This window comes from Pteronotus mesoamericanus, unplaced genomic scaffold (genome assembly GCF_021234165.1).
Source record: "Pteronotus mesoamericanus isolate MK-2021 breed Mesoamerican mustached bat unplaced genomic scaffold, CSHL_Meso_final contig_130, whole genome shotgun sequence".
Lineage (NCBI taxonomy): Eukaryota > Metazoa > Chordata > Mammalia > Chiroptera > Mormoopidae > Pteronotus > Pteronotus mesoamericanus.
The window spans coordinates 4,839,678-4,861,573 of NW_026555060.1; the positions used below are offsets into that span (position 1 = coordinate 4,839,678).

General features: G+C 37.1%; 2 protein-coding genes across 3 annotated transcripts in view; both read right to left on the reverse strand.

The window, feature by feature from the left end:
- NUP54 (nucleoporin 54) overlaps positions 1-12,445 on the reverse strand; it is a 30,954-nt gene extending 18,509 nt beyond the window's left edge. The window contains exons 1-9 of one of the 2 annotated variants that reach the window (XM_054591754.1): positions 12,334-12,445; positions 11,522-11,683; positions 8,563-8,646; positions 8,321-8,473; positions 5,926-6,152; positions 4,327-4,514; positions 3,049-3,245; positions 2,380-2,434; positions 1,852-1,945 (exon numbers count right to left, since the gene is read on the reverse strand). In XM_054591754.1, coding sequence (XP_054447729.1) covers positions 1,852-1,945; positions 2,380-2,434; positions 3,049-3,245; positions 4,327-4,514; positions 5,926-6,152; positions 8,321-8,473; positions 8,563-8,646; positions 11,522-11,683; positions 12,334-12,400 — 1,227 coding nt within the window. In that variant the 5' untranslated portion in view covers positions 12,401-12,445. The remainder of the gene's footprint in view (positions 1-1,851; positions 1,946-2,379; positions 2,435-3,048; positions 3,246-4,326; positions 4,515-5,925; positions 6,153-8,320; positions 8,474-8,562; positions 8,647-11,521; positions 11,684-12,333) is intronic. The other variant, XM_054591745.1, reaches the window with a different exon arrangement.
- Positions 12,446-15,177: 2,732 nt separating this feature from the next.
- Positions 15,178-21,896, reverse strand: part of SCARB2 (scavenger receptor class B member 2) — a 56,002-nt gene continuing 49,283 nt past the window's right edge. The window contains exons 10-12 of the mRNA XM_054591809.1: positions 21,577-21,628; positions 18,721-18,879; positions 15,178-17,000 (exon numbers count right to left, since the gene is read on the reverse strand). Of these exons, the coding sequence (XP_054447784.1) occupies positions 16,962-17,000; positions 18,721-18,879; positions 21,577-21,628 (250 nt within the window). The 3' untranslated portion in view covers positions 15,178-16,961. The remainder of the gene's footprint in view (positions 17,001-18,720; positions 18,880-21,576; positions 21,629-21,896) is intronic.

Consider the following 21,896-nt stretch of genomic DNA (forward strand, 5'->3'; position numbering starts at 1 on the left):
TAATCTCATGTCCCTTTGCAGAGTAACTACTGCACGGCCTTATAGCCTACAAGTAATAGGCTATACCAGACAAATACAGACTAGATATGTAGCAAGCTATACCTCCTAGGTTTGTGTAAGTACATTCTATGACATTCGCACAGAGATGATATTGCCTAAGGACACATTTCTCAGTGGCACATGACTAGGTAGGTTAAAAGTAAAAGGATGGCAAAAGTAAAAGGATGTCAAAAGTAAAAAGGATGGCAAAAAACCAAAGGATGTTTACAAAAAATACAAAGAAAGCTAGAGTGGCTTTATGTTAGTATCAGAGAAAGTAGACTTCAGAGCAAAGAAAATTACCAGGGATAAAGAGGGACATTGTACAATAATTAAAGGTAAATATGACAAGTGAATGTAACAGTCCTAGATACATGCATACCTAACAACAGAGCTTCAAAATACATGAATCAAAAACTGACAGAACAAAAAGGAGAAAAAGACAAATCAACAATTATAGTTAGAAAATTCAACTCTCCTATCATAAGAGAACTACTAAACAGGAAAAGTAACAATATAGAAGAACTGAACTACCTACCAACTGGATTTCACTCATGTTAACAGAAAACTCCACACAAGAGCAGCAGAATACAAATCTTTTTCAAAGGCATGTGGGTTAAAAACCTTAACAAAGGTAAAAGAATTGAAATCTTACAAAGTTCTCTAACCGTAATAGAATTAGACTAGATAGAACTCAGCAAGAGAATAGGAAAATTTCCAAACACTTGGAAATAAAAATACTTCTAAATAATCCATTAGTCAAAAAATCTAACAATCAAATAGAACTCTCAAGGAAAATACGAAAATAGTTTGGATCAAGATGTAAGTATAACATTATTAAAATTTGTGCGATTCAGGTAAAGCAGTGCTTTGAAGGAAATTAATAACATAAAATGCTTCTATTAAAAAACACAAAAAATCTCAAAATAATAACCTAAGTTGCTACCTTAAGAAACTTAAGAGAAAAATAAATCGAAAGCAAACGGAATAAAGGAAATGGTTAAAGCAGAAATTAATAAAATTATAAGCAAAATCAGAAATCAATAAAAACTTAAGATAATGAAGGGTCCAGAAATAATGTCACATGCAAAACCATGCTGGAATTTTCAGCCAGTAAAGGGAATCCTAAAAAGGATGAATGATTATGATGTTCAAATATCTGTAGAGCTGTCACAGGAAGCACAGTGATTACTGACAAAGAAATGCCAAGGAAAATGGGTATAAAGTATAACAAGGCAGATACAGGATCAATGTAAGAAAGATTTTGTATTAATTAGAATTAGCTGACAGTGAAATGGGTTGCTTCATAAACAGTAAGCTTTTTGTTACTCAAGCAGAATCCAAATGAATTATCTCAGCAGGAATTCATTTTAAAGAGTTTGGAAGTGACCTCTAAGAACCTTTACATATTTGATTACAAAAGTCTACTTTATAAAACATCACACAGATTTACACATTCAATAATTTAAATCTGCTTCATTAACCTACAATTATACTATGACAACATAATCATAATTATAGCCTTCATTTTCATAAGGCCCCATAACTTTTATTTATTAAACAAATATACATTCTCTGGCTAGAATTGGAAATGAAAGCCAGCATTTTTTTAATTCATCACTGAAATATAACAAATCAGATTTACATGATTTTTGAGACTATATTAAAGAAAGTTGTATAACTATCATTGTTAATTTGCAGCACACACTATATTGTTCCCTACAAGACAAAATAACAACACACATGGTAAAAAGAAATGTCTATAATCTCTTTCACTACTCCCAGGGCCAGAGAATGAAAGTAAAAGCTTACATCTAATCTGGTCTGATGCTGCTTAGTCATCTGATCTTGAACCTTCAGTCTTCGAAGAAGTTCTTTGAAACCCACCATTGGTACAGGAATTAACCTGAAGAAATTCAAGTGGTCAATTTTCAGACCTTACATCTATTATTGCAAAGTAAAAGAAGTTAATAAGGTTTTTATGATAACATTCATATAATTTCACATTAAACTTGTAGAGTTTGACAGCAAATCTATGACTACCAAATCAACAAATGTCTCACCATGAAGATTTTATTCAACCTCCCTATTTTACAAATGAGTAAATACAGTTCAGTAAAACACTGCATTATTAAATGCAAATACAATTAGGTTACCGGTAGTTAGATTTCAATGTTTTCACATTATGCTGCCATACCATAGTCAACATTCTTTAAAAAGAAATAGAAATAAAAATAAACTCACCTAAAATGTAAGAATTATAATTAAGACTTTCATTTATTTGTTTTCCTAGTAGTAAATACATGTTCTTATATGAAAACAAGATCAAGATACACTTACTTTTCAGGATCAGGGTTATCCACCTTGGCTTGTTCCCAGATAATAGGATCAACACCTACCACAAAGAAGTATTTTTTCTAAATGAACTATTTTCCATTTTTATAGCTGTATCAAAGGCATTCCCAAGTAAGACACAAAACCCATAAGCTGTAATGAAAAATGACTGTCAAATATGACCACCACAAAAATAAAATTTTCTGTAAGATCAAGCTAAAAAAAGGTGTAAATAGGTAAGAATATAACCTACAAGATAATATATTAACCTTCAAAATATAGAAAGAGCTCCTATAAATCAGAAAGGAAGACAAAAAATTCTAATAGAAAATGGGGAAAGGACATGAGAGAATCTTCAAAGAGAACACACTGAAGTTCTTCTTTAAGACTCAGTTAAAACAACAGATAAACTAGAAAAAAATCACAATATTAAAGAGTAAATTACCTTTGGGCAGATGGGTCAGACTATTATTCTTTAGTCTGTCATTTCCCAAAATTTCTAACAACGTATTAGCTATGTAATAATAAAAAAAAAACTAGACAAATAAAAAAAAAAATCAAAACTGTCCCAGTAGAGCAGACATGTGATAAGCTGACACTGATTTTATTAATACTAATAACCAACAACACCCCCAAGTCTTTCATTTCCTCAACTCTATGAATATAGAAACATACCAGCAGGAGGATTCTGTAAAAGCTGTTTGATCTGCGCAGGAGAAAGTTCTGTTCTAGTCATAGAGAGGGTTACACCAAGTTGCTGCAGTTGTGTTTTTATATTGGTTTGTTCAAAATGCGCATACAGTGTTGTAGCTGGAACTCTTCTTGAGGTACCATTTGGAGAGCGCTCAATAACATAAATGACAACTTCTGTCCTGGGAAAAAAATACCAAGTTATACAATGTGAGGCATATAAAAATATAAAACTCATAGTCACAATTATCAATGCAGCATGTGATTTTAAAAGTGCACTAGATGAACTAAAACATGTCTGGGTTAGAAGGGAATTAAAATTTTTTTTCTTAAATCTTGTAAAATAAACTCTTAATGTTCTTTTCACTTAAAAATCAACTTAAGTGATAAAATTAAAATGAAACAAGTAAGTTATTTGTAAAAGGTTTGCTTGGCTGCCAAGTTCCATGTAATGTCATTTATTTTTTCTAGATTTGGTAAGTACTTTGGAGATTCTCTTGAAGCTTATGGGTTGCTTTATTACAAGTTAAGACTAAGCAGTAAAATCTGATTTCACTTATATCCTAAAGTAAATGTCTTTCCACTATGTATTAAAATTCTAGGACAAGGAAAGTTAATCAATCATTCTATCCATGAATAAATGTGAATAGTAATCAGTTAAAACTTTCCCTCACCGATAGAGAACAGGATAACAGCTATGGATGGGAGGAGAGGAGGGTAGTTACAAGGTGGAGGGATTGGGCAAAAAAGAAAAAAGCACTCACAGACATGGGCAACAGTGTGGTGACTGCGGGGGCGGGGGGAGGGAGTTATAATGGGGCTGAACAGTAATGGGAAAAGAATACAATAAAAAATTAAAATGAAAAAACAAATAAAGCTGTTGCAAACATTGTACAGGTTTTTGTATGAACGTAAGTGTTCATATCTCTGGAATAAATGCCTAAAAGTGAAAAAAGAAACAAAACAAAACCCCTTTCCATTAATGTTTCTGTGTCCCTTGATATGCACACAGCCATGACTAATATCTCTTCCTGTTTCTAAGTGAAAAATCTAAAAAATTATCAGCATCTAATAAGTTTCAAAATCCAAGATTTAAAAAAAAAAACCAAAGCTTTTAAATGTTTCTATATACATACTGAAAAATCACTAGCGGAAAAATAATTATTCTGCTCTGAAATTGAATTAGGACTTTATCAACAAAACCACTTGATCACTCTCTGGACCAAGGCACACAAAAATAAAGCGTATTTATCGTATACTTACTGATCATCTGGCAATGTTTTAATACCCTCTACATTTACTGTAAGGGTCTGGTTTCCTCCCAAAACTTTATGCAATGATTCTACCAATTGCTGTTGCTGGCTTCGGATATCTGTTTCTTTTTTGTTGAAAACTAACACCACCAGCCCATCTTCATCTTTATTATTGGGCATACAACTATAACCTACTGCCTGTGGAATGACAAAATAAATGGCATCAATAATATGTAAAGATCTTAAATCCACTATTTAATAATAGATTCACATCTGCTAAAATGGGGAAAAGAGCTTCACGTCTGATAATGAAGGAAATAATGATGCTTACCTCCTAGGAGGTTACACAATTAATTATGAAGAGAAATTCTTTTACACCAGAATAACATAAATGTAGAAAGTGAAATAAAAAATTCCTCGACAGAGTAACTAAGTAGTTTTGCCTCTGAAAAACTTTGACATCCAGTTGTTCAGTGCTTCTACATACTGCTAAAACAACTCCTATAATCACAAAATGAACATAAAAGTCATGGACCAAAATATAAGTTATTTTACTATGTATTAGACTCATGGAATCTGAAGTTTTAGATATGACAAACTATCTTTCTAGAAAAGTACTCTTTTAGATAGAAGCCTTTTTTCTTCTGTCACCACTTAAGATTCAAGTTTTTAAAAGAATTTAAATTCATTCTAGATTAGTTCACGATGTATTTTACCATACATATGTTTATCAACTTTAAAAAAAGGGAAAAAATTGTTATATTCAACCTATGTCTACTGTATATGTCCCAGTCACTAAATAAAAGTTTTAAATTTTCAAACATATTCAAAAAAACTTCTTGTCAGAGTAATAAGATAAAGAGATGTTCTTTAACAAGACTGGCTGGTCACTTTTGTTGTTTAACCATGTTCAAGGGTCTGATTCTAAGCTTTGCAGCTCCAAATGCAGGCTTATGAATACGCTGGTTAGGTTTAGAGACTGCAGAGGCCAACAAAACTTGAAAGAGGATGAAGTAAACTGGATTTCAATGTATCAATTTGTTACAAAAATACACAAGTTGACCTAAATACTCTCACTGGTTGATCAACAGAACCTGAGAAGTGAAATTCAAACGAGAAGGTTGCTTGGTAGGCATGGAATCAGAACTAAGAAAACAGACTACATTGTTTTGATGGCTTTGGCATTGAGTTGTAACAGCAACAGTAGAATTATACATGCCAAGCAGAACAGATACTCCTGTATGCTGGTTAGGGTGTACTTTCCTGGACAATGTTAGACAAATACCATGAAATTCTCGTTTTAAGTCTCCTTTTAATGGTGGATGCCAAGCAGATCATTCCCCTTTTATTAACAATTTTTCCTCAGTTATAAATTACATATTACATTCTAGTCACACCTTCCTTCAGTCATATTCTGATGACCTTCAATCACACATATGTATGATCACTTCAATTTTGTAACTTTTGTATTTTTAAAACAAAAGCGTACTGTACCATATTCAAGGAGTACTGAAAAACCAAGCAATTATTTTTGGTGTTATTTTAATCCAAATATCATATTCTCTCTTATATACACTCTTCAAGTGAAGACTGAAAGCAGTACAAATACCTTAAATCGGCAAAAGGGATTTTCTTGTGTGAATTCCACTGGTGGAATGTTACTGTTGAAATATCCTTTTCCTGTTCCCCAAAAGGCCTGCAGTTGATTCCATTTTGCTAAAATAGCATCTCTCTCATCTCCTAACAGTGTTGGAGCAGAAAGAGCACTTGCAGTGTTTATCAGTTGGTTGGACTGGGCAGGAGCTTGTGTAGGCTGACTGAAGAGACCACCTAATGCTAAAAACATAGTCCAAATTAGTATTTAAAAAAAAAAAAAAAAATCAGTTCAGATCCCAGGTATGGTAGGCAGAAGTAATTCCCCCACAAAAAGGTGTCCATATCCTAATCCCCAGAACCTGTAAATGTTGCTTTACACAGCAAATGGGACTTTTGTTGCGATTATCCTGGATTATCAGAGGAGACCCAACATAATCATAAGGGCAGTTAAAAGGGAAAGGGAAGTCAGCAGCAAAGTGAAATCTGAAGCTAGAGGAGGGAGCTACAAGCCAAGGAATCGGAGACTCTAGAAGCTGGACAAGGCAAAGGAACAGATCCTCCTCTAAAATCTCCAGAAGTAATACAGCCACGCTGATACCTGATTTTTAACCCAGCAGAGCCCATTTCTGGATTTTGAATTTACAGAACTGTACAATGATATAATTTTCATTGTTTTAAGCCACTAAATTTGTGATACTTTACTATGTCAACAATAAGAAACTAATATACTAGCATAATCCTTATAATGTTAAACTTGCTTTTCTAATGGTATCATCTTAATACAATTAACTCCATTACTAGAACACAAATTCAGATCCATGCTATTAGACCCACACCAAAAAAATTAAAAAGCACATGGATATGAAAAAGTAAGTTTTGTGAAGTTGCAAATTATCTTTTAAACAACCTTTATTGCTATTATATTTATATAATAAATACTAATTGGATACAAAGTAATAATCATTACATCAATATTTATCAATATCAGCCTAATAAACGTTTTTCCTTCTCTAATTAAAGAAATATATAGTGAAAAGAATAAATAGACTAACCATCAGGATTCTAGGATAGCGCTGGCTTTGTAAGTTTGGGCAAGTTACTTAACTTCTCTGTGCTACAATTTCGCCAATAGAAGGAAGAGTGAAATTGCTAGATCGGATCAATACTTCCCAAGAGCAAGATAAGTAAGTACCCCTGGTGTGTGATATTGCTCTTAAGTAACAACTGAGTTACTAAATGAACTATTCACATAACAAAAAATTCCCTTTTAATTATCTGGTTATGTTTTCTAAAGAAATTTCAGTTTGGTGCCAGTAGTATGCCTTTACTGTTTCATGACACCTGCTTATCTCACTTTCCAACAAAGGGTTGAACAAATCTAAGGCTCAGAGCTTAAGGCAAAAACGTATCTGGCGAGAATTTATTAACACTACTATGTTTTATTTGTACTTAATTTTTTAAAATTGATTGCAGAGAGAGGAAAGGAGAAAGGGAAACATTAGTCAGTTGTCTCCCATACACACCCCGACTGGGGGTCGAACCTGCAACCTTTTGTGTATGGGATGACATTCTAACCAACTGAGCCACCTGGCTACGGCTCTTTGTACTTTATTTTGATTATCCTTTCTTCATAGTAAATGATACTGGTTTTCCTATAGCAAGAAATACAGGGGACAAGGGAACATGTTAAATTATACCACAGGAATGTAATTAATTAAGTCTTGACTGAAAAACTCTACTGGACAAAAAAGCTGATTTCTTCAACAAATTGAAAAATAAAAAAGAGCTAAAAGAGGAACTTACAGAGATTTAAGACAAATAAAGTGATACCGTTTACACACTTAGTGACAAAATTATAAAAGGAAGTGATTAGGAGAGGAATGTAGAGGGCTTCTGAAGTGGCTGGCCAGGGTCTACCTCCTGACATAGGCCGTGATTAAAAGGGTGTTCACCTTATATATAACTCATCAAGCTGTACCTCTGTGTAGTTTTCTTGTTTTTAGCAACAACAAAAAATTTAAATGGAGTGATACTAATCCTCATCATGTTAATCAGTCTTCTCCCCAACTGTTATCATCATATACATGTGGGTAATATTTATAATTCTTTAAAAGAAGTTATCCAGCCCTCACTGGGTAGTTCAGTTGATCAGAACGTTGTCCTGATATGCCATGGTTGAGGGTTCTATCCCTGGTCAAGGCACGTACAAGAAGCAACCAATGAATGTATAAATAAGTGGAACAACAAATCGATGTTTCTCTAAAATCAATTTGAATAAAATCAAAATGAATAAAAATTAAAAATAAATTAAAAGTTATCCACTAAAGTGTTTTGAACAGTGCACTAAATAATGTTAGTTATGCTGTTATAATTTTATACTGGAAGTAAAATGAAAACCTCACACTTACTAGTTTGCTGCTGCTGCTGCTGCTGCTGAGTATTAAATCCTCCAAATCCCAGTCCAGTTCCCAAACCAGTACCTAAACCAGTACTAGTTCCAGTTGTTGTCCCAAAACCAGTACCAAATCCAAAACCTTTGTTCTGAGTACCACCGAAGAGTCCTTTAAATGAAAAATTGAAATTGCATAAGTAAAAAAACCTGGCCTCTAGCTTATTTACATCTACAAATGGCTTAAGATTATCTTCTTACCAGTAGTGCCCGTGTTAGTAGGAGCAGAAAAGCTGAATGCAGAACCTGCTGTTGTAGATGTTGTCCCAAATCCTCCAAAGCCACCTAATTACAAGCAGATAAATAAAATTGAAAGGAAGAATCATTTGACTACATGAGGTAATTTCTTTTTCAAATTATAAGTAATTGCTACATATCAAAATATACCGATCTAATTTTCCTTTCTCTTTTAACATCATTGTTTTTAAAAACTATTCTATTGTACTAATCAAAAGGTATGTATGTTGAAAGAAATAAGCGGGTATTTAAACTAGAATACCACAATGCAATATATATCCTTCCACTACAGAAGTGATTAACAGTTACAGCTGAGAAAGCACAAGCCTATTGCCATTATGTTTAACGAACTCTGAAATGACTACGTATGTACTTTTAGAGCAGGGATTGCAAATTCAAATGCCTCCAAGATTTAGGCTGCTAACACTAATGAGTGGTTGAACTGTTCAATGTGAACAGTTCTTTAAAATGGCAGCAGTTTCTAAATTCCAGCAGGCTACTGCTACAGAAGAATGGTAGTTCAGTAGTGTAACGTAGTCTGACTTTTTTCAAAAGAAATAGAAGGTCTGGATCTTCTACGTAAAATACAGAATTTTAAACTTAAATTCAATTTTTTGCCAACTAATTCAAATGTTTTTACAATAGTGTGCCAAAAGATCATAATGGCAGAGTGGGTTGCCAGTTTGCGACCTTGGCTTTGGTCAATTAATTTATATTCTACTTGAGCTTATATTTTGACTTAAGTCTCCACTGAGACTAAGCAGTTTTTCAAAGAAAACATACCAATACACTGACCTCTATACAACAAGAATGTGTTTCTTGAAGAAGACATAAAAGAAAAAACCCACAAGTGGGAAGCAGTGGCAGGGGAAGCAGACAGTGCTTCCACAGGCCTCTGTGTGGTGTCTAAGTTTGGGAACTCAGTTTGGGAACTCTGACAGACACACATATTCCACTTTTCGGTAAGTATAGAGACAGATTTACTCTAAACTATATCTAACTTGACATGAATAGAATGGAATATTAGCCAATCTGAAATTGTTTCATGTTTTTTTCCTTATTGTCAGTCTTTACCTGATTATCAATGTGGTATCAAAAAGACTTTTTTTGTTTGAACCATTAGTGCTCTCTAAGCTCTGCCACAGGTTTTCTGGGAATCTAACTTGTAATCTCATGTATTTCTGGTATAAGAGAGATTCATCAACACTGTAATATAAAAAAAATGTAAGAAGAAACCAACTCTTTGATATTTATCATATGATTCTGATATGGAAAATTACTCAAGAACAGACTGCATGTTGCATGAGGCACAACCACTCTATTCATTTGTATGTTCTAGTGCAGTACTGCAAAACTGTAAACAATTTCTGATAAAAATCACCTAAAGAGCTGAACATTATTCTTAATCATTTTCATTTCTCCTCACTTCCATAGAAAAACTAAGATATATTCTGAATTGGCTACATGATAAAAATATCAGTCAGGATCTTATCCTGATCTGCTTCCTAATACCAAAGTGTTTATTATTAATAGTGCATCTGCAAGGATACAAAATTAAAAAGTAAAAAAAATTTCTAACAGCCCGTTGCTGAAGGCAAAGTTAATGAACATATGCATATAAAAGTAGTTAAAACAAGGTATATTATCAAAACAACTAAAAACTTAACAATGATAAGTCCAAATGAACATGAAATCCAGCAAATAACGGCAAATTTATTTAGTGTTGGTGAATTACAACTGGGTGGCTTTATCTGGAAACACAGATTTGAAAATAATGTTTCTGTTTTACCCAGTGCCAATTTTAAGCAAATGGAAAATAAACATACCAAATAACAGTAATATGTGATTGCTTTAAACATACCTTAATGATAATGGATTATTTTATTTTGGAATTTTCAAGTGGTCTTCAAAATGCTTTCAAATCAAGATGCCAAGGTGGTACTCACAGTACAGTAACAAGTTACTGCACAAAATATCAGACTTCTCAAGTAAGTTTTAGGGAATAAAATTTACCAAATGCATATAATTGGCATAGGCATAAGTGGCATAATGTAAGAAAATACGGACAATAAATTCATATACGAGCAGCTGAGGAACAAGACTTTTCTATAGGGTCATTGTATGTAAAGTATACAGAGACCTATTTTAAATTTAAACATATACACACACATTATAGTTTGTGTTTCACAAATTTTCCAATGAACTTCAAACAATCCATCTAGAGAGTAGAATCTTCATAATTATCTTTTTGAAGGCAAAGATGTCTAGCCTATCTTTTAGAACTCAATGCTGACAACAAACTGTGTTCGGATCATTTTGTAAATTTTCCAGGAAAAGAACTGGAGATTCTATAATTACTGTACATATCCTATAGAAATGTGCACTTATCTGCTGAGTTAAAAAAGAAATGCATTATTATTATAGGGTTAAAAAACAAGACAAGTTACTGCTGTTCGTATAAGACTTGTTCTCTTGGGAAACACAAGGACAATAAAATGAAATTCCAATGAAGGATGCAGGAAAAAAATGAGAGGAAAAAAAACAGTGACTGCAGGAGTCCAAGAATCCCAGGAAAATGGGCCTGACTGCTGGGTTTTTACTTTGGAAGAGATATCTAATAATTTGGAAGAGATATTCTACTCGAAAATAATAATCCATTCCAAATTCTTACCACTTGGAAGTTAAATTCTGTTCAATTAAATACAAATTTAGAAAAGGAACATTATGACTTGCAAGACTTCCCCAAACCAAAGTCTTTTATGGCAGTCAAAACTTGATAAAATGTTATTGATTCGACATTAGAAGATAAATTTCCTTTCCTTATTAGACAAGTCGCTGTTTCTTTTCCAAACTCTAGGAATCACAACATATTCTTGGACTCCAGCTCCCAACATTCGTTACACATACGACCCGCAGTATCTACCTGCACTTGCCAGACTGTTACCAAAATTGAATGGAGTCGCCGAAGTAGTAGGAACACCGAAATTCCCAATATTAAAGTTCACTGCAGGATTAGCAGTTAATCCGAAACCCCCAAAATTAAACCCACTGGCGGTGGAGTTGGCAGTCTCAAGCCCACCAAATCCTGATAGGCATGTAGGCAGAAAACAAACAAACAAAAATTTAAAAGGAGAAAAGGGAAGAAAAGAAAGCAAGATAGGATTAGAAGAGTCTGCATGAAGCTTCACAGAAGTGAGCAAAAGACAAACCTTGACTTTGCTCCAAACGAGTTAAGAAAGCGGAGGTAGGGACAGGAGGACGGAGCAGGAGCGTCAAGTTCCCCGGGGAAATCCGCTCGGGGGCTGGGAATGAAGGAGCCGCAGGGCAACGCCGAGGTGCCCCGGTCCTATACTCCCTAGGCCCACGAGCAGGAGCCACGCGCGCGTTCCCGCCACTGCTGGAAGCTGAGGAGGAGGGGAGGGCGGGTCTCCGGAGGGGAGACAGGTAGCCGCCTCCGGTCTCTCCAACTCCCAGGCGGCGGGAAGAGAACCCTAGGAGCGCAGAGCCTAGCGGGGACCCAAGCCTAGCGAGCGAGCTCCGGGTTGGGCCTTGAGTCCCCTCGCGGCCTCATCGGGAGCCGCCTCGGCCGGTTCTGCCGTCGCCCGCCCTTTTCCGAAGCCCTAAAGTCTCTGCACCGGCAGGAAACCCCAGGAACCCCAAGCCGGAGAGTCTCGGACCGAGGAGGGCTAGAGGCCTGCCCTCTTCCCCAAGAGAAGGTCCGGGGGGATCACTTACCCGCGGGGGCTGCGGTGGCTGCGGCGGTGCCCGAGGTGCCCGAGGGAGCCCCGAAGTTGAAAGCCATGTCGCGGGAGCAGCTTTTGGTTCCGTGCTCCCGCGACACTCGGTGCACCCCGCTTTTTGATCCGCCGGAAAGTCCTCCGGAACACGCAGTTCCGCCTCTTTTCTGGCCTAGCCTGTGAGGCTGAAACGCAGGAAAGACGTAGGGGATGGAGGTTGGAGAGGGAGCGCCCGCGGTCCGAGTAGTTTCCGGGGGTTTTGTGCCTTTCTGTGGCGAAGAGCGACACCAGCTGGGCGAAATGCTGGAACTCTGGCAGAGACACGCTGCCTGAGGGCTCTTAAGTACTACCTCAGGGAAGTCCCTTGGAAAAGATGTGCGGATAAGTGTGTGTAATGAAGACAGGATAGAACCAAATCCTTATCCAACGGGTAATGCTAAAACTGAAAATTCAAGAAACTGTGTTAAATAGTCATTGAAGTAAATTTTTTAAAAAGCAGGAGGCAGAAGTGGTGCATCTGAGAATGACATCTCTGTAAGTTTTTTAATATAACAAACCTTGTAGAATTACTTGATTCTTAAACCTATGTGCTTGTATAACTTTAATAAAAATAAAAACATAAAAAAATCTATTGTATCAAAATTACAAATGTCCTTAGACCTCGAAACGCTATCTTGTAAATGATTTGGCAAGATTATGGAATACAAGGCTGTTCATTACAGCACTGTTTATAAAAACAAATTATTGGAAACAAACGGGTTTGCCAAAGTAAAATTTATACAGAGGAACACTATTCAGACATGAAATGGGAACTGTAAATTACAGGAAAAACAATTTAGAGCACTATATGGTATGCTACAATCTAGGTGAAAAAAAGAGTGCTAGATAAAATATACTTGTATATGTATTTCTTGGAAACGTACATTTTAAAAAATAATTATTGCCTCTGGGAAGATGAATTGAGTGGCTAGGAGATGGGTGAAGGAAGACTTTTCATTATAAACTCCTTTTATGCCTTTTGAAAACATAAATTGCTTACCTATTCAAAATTTTAAGGAATGCTCGTAGTGGTGATTGCAGGAGTCCCAGTGAGAGCTCTGATTTCCGGGGAGGACTGCCAGAGCAGAGACCGAGGAGCATATGAAGCACCTGATGATTGACTGGACGTGGAGAGAAGGGAAAGGAGGAGACCAGCACGAGTCCCTGGTTTCCGGCTTGTACAGTTGGGTAAATTGTGATGTTATTCCACCGTATTGGGAATTTGGGAAGAAGAAGAGAAAAAAAACGAGTTCCTTTCTTCCCTTGCTGGATTTGAGAACAACCAGGCTGAGGCTATCCATCAGGTGGTTTGGATACGTGAGGCTGATGTTGAACAGAGCAATTCAATACCATCGTCAGCAAGGGAGTATCAAGTGAGAAGAGGTCGCAGCTGAACATCAGTGCCAACAAGAAGTGATCAGAGAGATAGAGAAGAACCAGAGAGTGGAATCACAGAAATTAGCTAGGTAATGGAAGCAGGCCTGAATCAGGGTGTCTGTGCAGGTAGGTTATTTGGGAGGAAGCAACAGGGGCCGGGGGAGGAGAGTGTGGTGGGGAATTAAGAAACGATAACAGGAAACAGTTCCTGCCAAGGGCAATCCTAACTGAGGAACCCTGTAGGATGAGCCTGAGCACTGTCCCTCTGAGGATTGGAACATTTATCAGCTTACTCCTGCCTCCTTTGGTTTCAGCGTGTCCCTGAGGGTATTAACTCCCCATGCTCCTGAGGGGCCTCCAGCCCTCTGGAGAAAGTCCTGAGGCAGAAAAGCACACCATAGAACCGGCTTGAGGTGGGACTTGTCTGGCTGCCTAGAACTGTCCACTACAACTGAAGTGAAATCAGAGGTGTCCCAAGGGGTGTGACTCAGGCCTGCACCAAACAAGAAGGCAAAGGGCATCTTTCAAATAAAACTCCATAGACAACTTGATATCTGATGACATAATTTACAGTGCAGTTTCATATAAATGTTTTTTATTAGTGAAATACTTCATTACATTAAGGGTAGAAATAAACACATCAAGAATCACATGAAATGAACTAGCTATACAAGCTACATTAACATTCAGGTCAGTATTCTCTTTAATAACCACAAGCAATTAACCTCAGTAATAATGCCCAGAGGGCCAAGTATAATGAACTCATATCTTGAGCAATGTAAATAAAAAATTAGCCCCCCTTAAGTAAAAATCCCAGTAAGGGTTAGTTACATAGTACTTGTTCCACTTGACCATTAGTGACCATTAGTGAGGAAATAGAGCCTAGGGGGAAAAGTCTGGAGCTAAAAGTGGCCAAGCCTACTTCCTGTCCTGTGTTCAACTCCCAATTTTCCCTGAGAAGTAAGGTAACCTCTCTCTGGTTTTTCCCTAAGTTGAGTATCATAGTACAGGACAGCGGTGTTCTGTGATTTAGTGACAATTGCAAAGACTTTGGGGCCTTTCCAAGACAGTGAAGATGAGGAATAGTTTGTTATTTTCAATCTAAAATCAAATAGGTAATACATTCTTTCTTAACCAATCTATAATCTTGACAGCAGTTTATAGGTTTGCCATACTTCTCAGAAGGGAAATAGCAAATGTGATTTTAAGCCAAGTGGCTATATTAAGAATCATATGGAAATAGTATGTTTTTGGTCTCCTTGTCTGCGTGGGATTCAGTCTAAAGGTGTATATCATCAATTGTGAACATTCATGGTACTTAAAAATTTCCTTCTCACAGATGATTATATCCTGATGATAGCGTGAACTAGTAAGTATGCACTGGCTTACCAGTTTTATTAGTGTGAGTAAGTGGATGCATAAAAAATATGCCAATTATCTAAATATTGATAAATTCAAAAAAACCTAGATATTTGGCATTATTGCAAACAAAATTTAGTTTTTCATATTTCCTTGATTTGGGGTAAGTATAAGTTCTATTTTAATTTATAGAGATGTTGAGATTTTAATGAATTGCCCCTTCAAGAAGGGAAACATATTACATATTGCTGTAGTGTAGAGAGAGAGGGAAAATTGGGACAAATAAACTAAAGCAATTTATTACCCCCATACAGGGATCAGAAGCTGTGTTTGTAAAATCCATAGCATTATTTTCCTTCATTTGCTTTCACTGAAGTTCAGTTTTAAACAAAAAATCCTGTAGAATTATTCAGTTAAGAAACTCTATGTGCACTTTGCCAGATAACAGTATAGGTTTCTCAATCAAAAATGAATTTTTAACTTTGAGAATAAAAAGAAATTGTCTTTCACTATGCTTGAATTCTGTGACATATGGTGGTTCCCAGTCCCCTGACTTAGGTTACACTAAAAACCAAGAGGTCTTCTGAAGACAGATGACTCTGCTTCTGGTTGCAAAGGACCTTAAAGAACTTTCTGCACAATATTTTAAAGACACTGTTTTTCTGTCAGGAAGACGATTGTCACAGAAGCGTAGGGCACATTTTTCTTTACTCAGCAACTGACAGCAAGCCACAAAACAGTGAAAGGAACTGAATCTGAGGAAATAAGGAAACTTCTAAAAACAATTTCAAAGTTACCAAAAAGACAGTCCCCAAAGAAATGTCTCTTTAGTGTAGTGAGACTTCCTGAAATTTATGTGCAACTTAGGCTATGGATGCATGGATTTCCTATGTTCATAAATAATTTTACAAATAATCACTCAATAATATTGTGATAATATAGTATACTTAGCAAGGGTGACGGGGAGAAAATCATTTATTACATTCTCCCAGGAAGGAGTATCTGTCCACATCAAGATCATTTCGATTAAAAAAATAACAAACTATCCACAAATCTCAGAACTAGCATTTAGTTCTACTCTATATGAAATAGCTGCACTGTCCTCACCACTATTATCTATGCATTCTTTCAATGCACAGAAGTGCAAGTAAAAAATCCTCAGGTGTTTATAGCTATCAACTTACAGGTGCCTCACTCCATCCAACCCATTCACCACTTGATTCCTACCAGTATGAAAGTAGTTAGAGGACCAAATCATGTTCCTGGAGGAATTATGCACTGACAATTAGCATGAAATGCAATATATAGCTTTTTAAAAGAGGAAATTAGATGCACTTGAGTGATGTACTGAATGAGGCTACCATTTTACCCTGGGTTCCGAACTCTTACTCGCTTCTCGTTTGGAGGAGACATGAATAGAGAAATACAACAAATAAATGGTACTTATGTATTCTGAATACAAAGTCTGGTGAATGATGCATATTGAATAAGGTTAGACCAAGTAACATTAACAACTGATGCAGAGACATTATAACCACAACAGTGGTCATAAAATTCTGGAGCTACCAGCACCCAACCAAAAAAATTTACTGTACAAGAGTTTATTAAATACTTGCTAGACACATGAAAAACAAAACACTTTGTCAGGGACCACAGGATTTGATAAAGCCTAGTGGCCAATGAATCAGCCTGTTCTTTAAGCTCCAGCCCAATGCTCTCATCACTTGCTAGCTCTGGGTCTTCTCCCTCCTCTTACAGCAGGCACAAGCCTGTGAGGACTCAAGGGTTTCCCCATGTCTGATCCAGGTCAGGACAGCTCAGCACGGCTCCTTCATCATGCTCAGGCCGCAGTTAGGTTCGTATGAGGGGCGCTCTTTCATCTGCAGTTCCCTGTGATTCAGAAAAGACAGGACAGCGAAGTTAGGTAGGTGTTCCTGTCAGAGACTTCTCTCCATGTGAAAAGCTGGGGGAAGGGATGGCGGAGGGCGGAGGCAGGAAGGTGGCTGTCCCGCTCCCCTCTTTCTTCTTTGGGCCTGCTGCTTCTTGCTCTTCCTTTAACACTCAGCCCTACCCCCCTCAAGGAGGACTGCTCCGATCACTTCATCTGGGTCCCCTTCCCTATATTGACCGGGACTACTACCCTCATCACACTCAACTGAATTTGCCTCCTTCCTGGTTTGAAACCTACCAAAGAACGATGCCTTGGAGGCAGTGGTGGGTGCTCAGTAATTGCTTACTTGTTGAATACATGTAGATGAGTAATTGCAGGGGCAGTGATAACATGATGATATTTACATGGGCTTTCATACGTGCTCATAAAAATCTCAGGGACTGTACAATGTCAGACTGGAAGTGAGATCAACAGATAGAAATGGCAAAATATGGGGATGTAAATAAAGTACAGCATAGAGAACATAGTCAATAATATTGTGATAACTAGGTATGGTGCCAGGTGGGCGCTGGAAATATTGTGGGGAACACATTGTAGGGGAACACATTGTAAAGTATACGAGTGTCTAACCGCTATGCTGTACACCTGAAACTAATACAAAATAACGTTGAATGTGAACTATAATTGAAAAATAAAAATTTTACAAATAAGAAATGGCAAAATAGTTCCCTCACACCTAATTCACTGTAATGTGATGGGCATGGATTACGAAACACAATGATAGAATATGGAAGATGGGGAAATCTGGGCTAATATTATTCAGATGGTCTCAACCTAGTTCATTCCCTGCTTCACATGTGCTTCAGACAATTAGGTGAGGCAGCTAGGAGAAAGGGAAAAAAAAAAAGGAATCTTTGTTGCGAAAAGGGAAGCTGCTGAGAATTTATGAAAGGCTCCTACAGAAAAGGCTCGCTGGAGGTATTTAGACCCTGGGTTGGCCTGCTGGTCATTAGTGGCTCATCAGCTGTTTATCCCATCTATTTGGGGTTATTCCCAGCCCTCCCCACCCAGGAAAGTAGCTACAACCCCTGTGCTAACCATTTATGAGGTATTGATGACTCAGTGGTAGGTATCTTTGCTAATGTATCACAGATTCATTCCAAGCAGGTGCTGGTTGCCTTGTCCCATAATCTTGAAGCTGTTTTATCATATAACTAATGTTTGTTTAGCTCTTACTACATCCTAACACTGGGCCATGTGTTTTATTTTACTACATCACCTAATCCTCATGAAAAACTCATAAGGGAGTAGTATTATTCCACTTTACAGAAGAAGAAACTGAGGCACAGTTTCTCAGGTCATGAAACTACTAAGTAGCAGCACTGGGATTTGAACCTAGGCAGTCTGACACCAAATGCCAGGTGCTCAGCTGTTAAATATTCTTCCTTTTCTTTCAGGTTATTTTTAAAGACATAAAGCTTACTCCCAGGGATTCCATTCCCACTACAAGTGCCCCAAGCATGGGAAGGTACCATTCTATCACCCGCCTTCTTGCTTCTCATTTTGTCCAGCAGTAATATAACCATGAAGTCACTGTGCCCAAGATAAAACCTCAGAGTCCACCCTAATGAGCCAGCTGATGGCTCTTCAAGGAAGCCCAGTAGAATCTGTCAGGCAAAGTTATCCAGTAAGAAAGAAGTTCCTCCAGCCACTACTCACCTCGTCCATGGACCCCTGTCCTCGGCATGCAAGCCAGGTGAAGATCAAACCAAAGAACACACCCAGCGCCATGATGATGTAGGGTATGTTGGTGACGACTGAAGTAATGTTAACCACAGACTTCAGTCGACTTGCAGTCTCTTTATCAATGAGAGCACTCTAGGGGAGCAAGAAAATAGTATTGTCTTGATTACTAAATATCCGGAGGATAACTTCTTTTGCTATATGATACCGAAAATCCAATTATACATCGAAATAACCAGAGGGGGCATTTATTCACTAACATCTCGTCTTTTCTTTTGAAGATATGTTTTACTCTCAAAAGAGGTTGGAAGGAGGAGGGAAAATGTATTTAAAAGTATTGAGATAATATCATCTTTTGTTTTGTAAAAAAACAACTCCAATTCATCCTTTAGACTCCATCTCAGCATAACTTCCTTTCAGAAGTTTTCTCTGGCCACCTCAGTCCTGGTTAAAGGCTCCTTTTCTGCATTTCCAGCTCACTGTCTAAAATCCTCCGTCACTGTCTTTGCACTGTGTTGTAATGGTTTGTGGTATCCCTTGTCAGTTTCCTTGTGACTGTGAGGTTCCAAAGGCAAAACTTTTATTTCAGTCACCTCAACAATGGGTACAACAACCCTGCACACAGTTAATTAATGTCAGTAGATTGAATGAATGAATGAGCGAATGAACGAATGGACAAAATATTGCAACAATGGTATAGGGAAAATATAATTCCTCTCTTGGTTAGATCTGTGCTAATCAGGACCAGAGGTCTCGAGAGAAAGTGTTCAAGGGAAGTCTGGAGGCTAACCAGAGTTGCAGAGGGTGTCCTAACTAAGGAAGTTGTTCTAGAATGACACTTTCTGAATGGAGGGTAAAGGTGTTAATCACCTGAAACTGTCATGGGTGAGGTATCGGAAATGTTTAATTCCATAACATTTATTTGCAACAAATAAAAGACTTTGGGAATTAATTTCGGTTCCTTTGCACTGAGGCAGAGGCTGGGGATCTAGGGCTGGTTTCCCAATAACTGGCCAAGGCCTGTTAGGGTCACTCTCCTCCTCTTGAAAAGGGAGTGAGAGTGCAGCCTCTGAGGTCACCTCCAGGTCTCCCTGGATTCAATCTGGTCTTGAACAAAAGAAAAATCAAAGCATAAGTTTGAGTGGCGGGGGCTTCAAATATGCCACGACTATGACCAGAAGCTTGCAGTGCAGGGGCATGCCGCATTTCCAAGAGCCCTACTTTCATGCTCTCCTCACAGATATTCAGGTAAATATTGCCTGCATTTTTCCCATGAAAAAAATAAAAGCCTTGTCTTAGCACTGAAATCACAAATCCTTCAAAAGTTTGTAAATGTGGTCACCAATATAACACTAAATTTAAAGAGGATATAAAACACACAGTATGGTCACAACTACTGAGGTAATGTGAGCAGATGCCAAGCACACTGTTCTCTGAGGGCCAGGCTTATCAGTGGTTCACTTTTTAAATATTTTAAAATTTTTTTCCTAGAGTTCTATAAAGAGTACATATTAGTTTTATCACATGTAAACTATTAAGTTATTTTTTACAAAGTTGTTATTGGAAAAAATTTTACAACACATTGGTGAGGAAAATAAAGCGAGTTAAAAATAGTATGTCAGTCTGGCTCAGGTTCTGCGAAAAATGGTTTTAATTTTTTCCCCTTTTCTTGCTAATCTGTGTTACTAAATTTTCTACAAAGAGTAAGTATTTTTAGGGAAAATACTTGTTTAGGAAAAAATAATAAAAACTTTTTAAAATGCTGCTGCTAACAACAAAAGCCAGTCAACTGAGATTCATTGAGGAGAAACAAACCTACAATTTTCTCCTTGAAACTGGGTAGAAGAGAGGGAAACTGAGGGGAAAAAACTACAGTAATGTGATGTGTGATTCATAAAAAAAATTTGTCATAGGTGTTTTAAATAGTAGGTGTCTTTTGAGCTTTCAGGATATTAACAGAAGTTTAATTTACACCTAACCTTTAGAGATAATATTTCTGTGGGTACACTACAACAGAACTATTTCTTCAGGGAAACTTTTTTTTATTTAAAATAGGATAGGATCTCTTTCCTATAATTCACAATATGTTTGTTCACCAGAAAGTAGGAAAAACTCTATGCTGTGATTAAGGTTGAGGCAACCATGTATCACTGAAATTAATGGGCATGTATGTTTATTGAATTGCGAGAGAAAGAGAGAGAGAGAGAGAGAAACATTGATGTGAGAGAGAAACATTAACTGGTTGCTTCCCATACATGCCCTGACCAGTAATCGAACCCACAACCTTTTGGTACACAGGACAACACTCCAACCAATCTGAGCCACACTGGACAGGGCACATGTATCACATATATTTAACTATTTCTTTAACCATCTTACACTAAATTTTTATTAATGTTGCCAATCACTTTAATTTTACTCTTTTCCTCCTCCTCATCAACTAATGAACAGTACAAAGATGACATTTTTACAAACTGACAGAGTTTCAAAGGTTTAATTTGCTATCTGAGTGTTGGTTATTCTGTTGCAACAGTGTCTGGCATTGCTTCATTGACCTTTGCACTTTATTTCTTACACAACCAGCTTCCCGGAAGGAAGGTTCACACAAATAATGTTCTTGAGAAGGGAAATTTCTGTCACTTTCAAATCTCAGATAAATGGCTCCATGTTCACACACTAATAAATTTTCCGAGGACAAACAGGTTTTTAAAAATCACCTTTCACCCACCCCTCACGTTTAAAATGATACATAGCTGCAATGGTAGACATCATAATGGAAGATTTCCAAGCTTCCACAGGTAAAACATACCATGGCTCTCTCCCAGGACTCACCTCATTGACATACATCACTGGGAAAACCATGGTTCTAATGTTTCCTGTTTCACTGCAAAGACAGAAGATGAGATCATTTTATCGGCATTCTCATTGCAATGGCACACTGGTGGCTGGTATTTTCATGAAAATTCCAGCACACTTATTTCATTAAATTACTCAGAATTTAAAGAGACTTCTTAGTTATCTTTGCAAACACATATCAATCAGAAGTTAGGGTCCAACCGCTTAGTGTACCAATTCCAAGTGCTGTTGATGTATGTAAACTTTTCATCAAAACACAAGATGCTGAAATCAATTCATCAAAATGGTTACAGTTC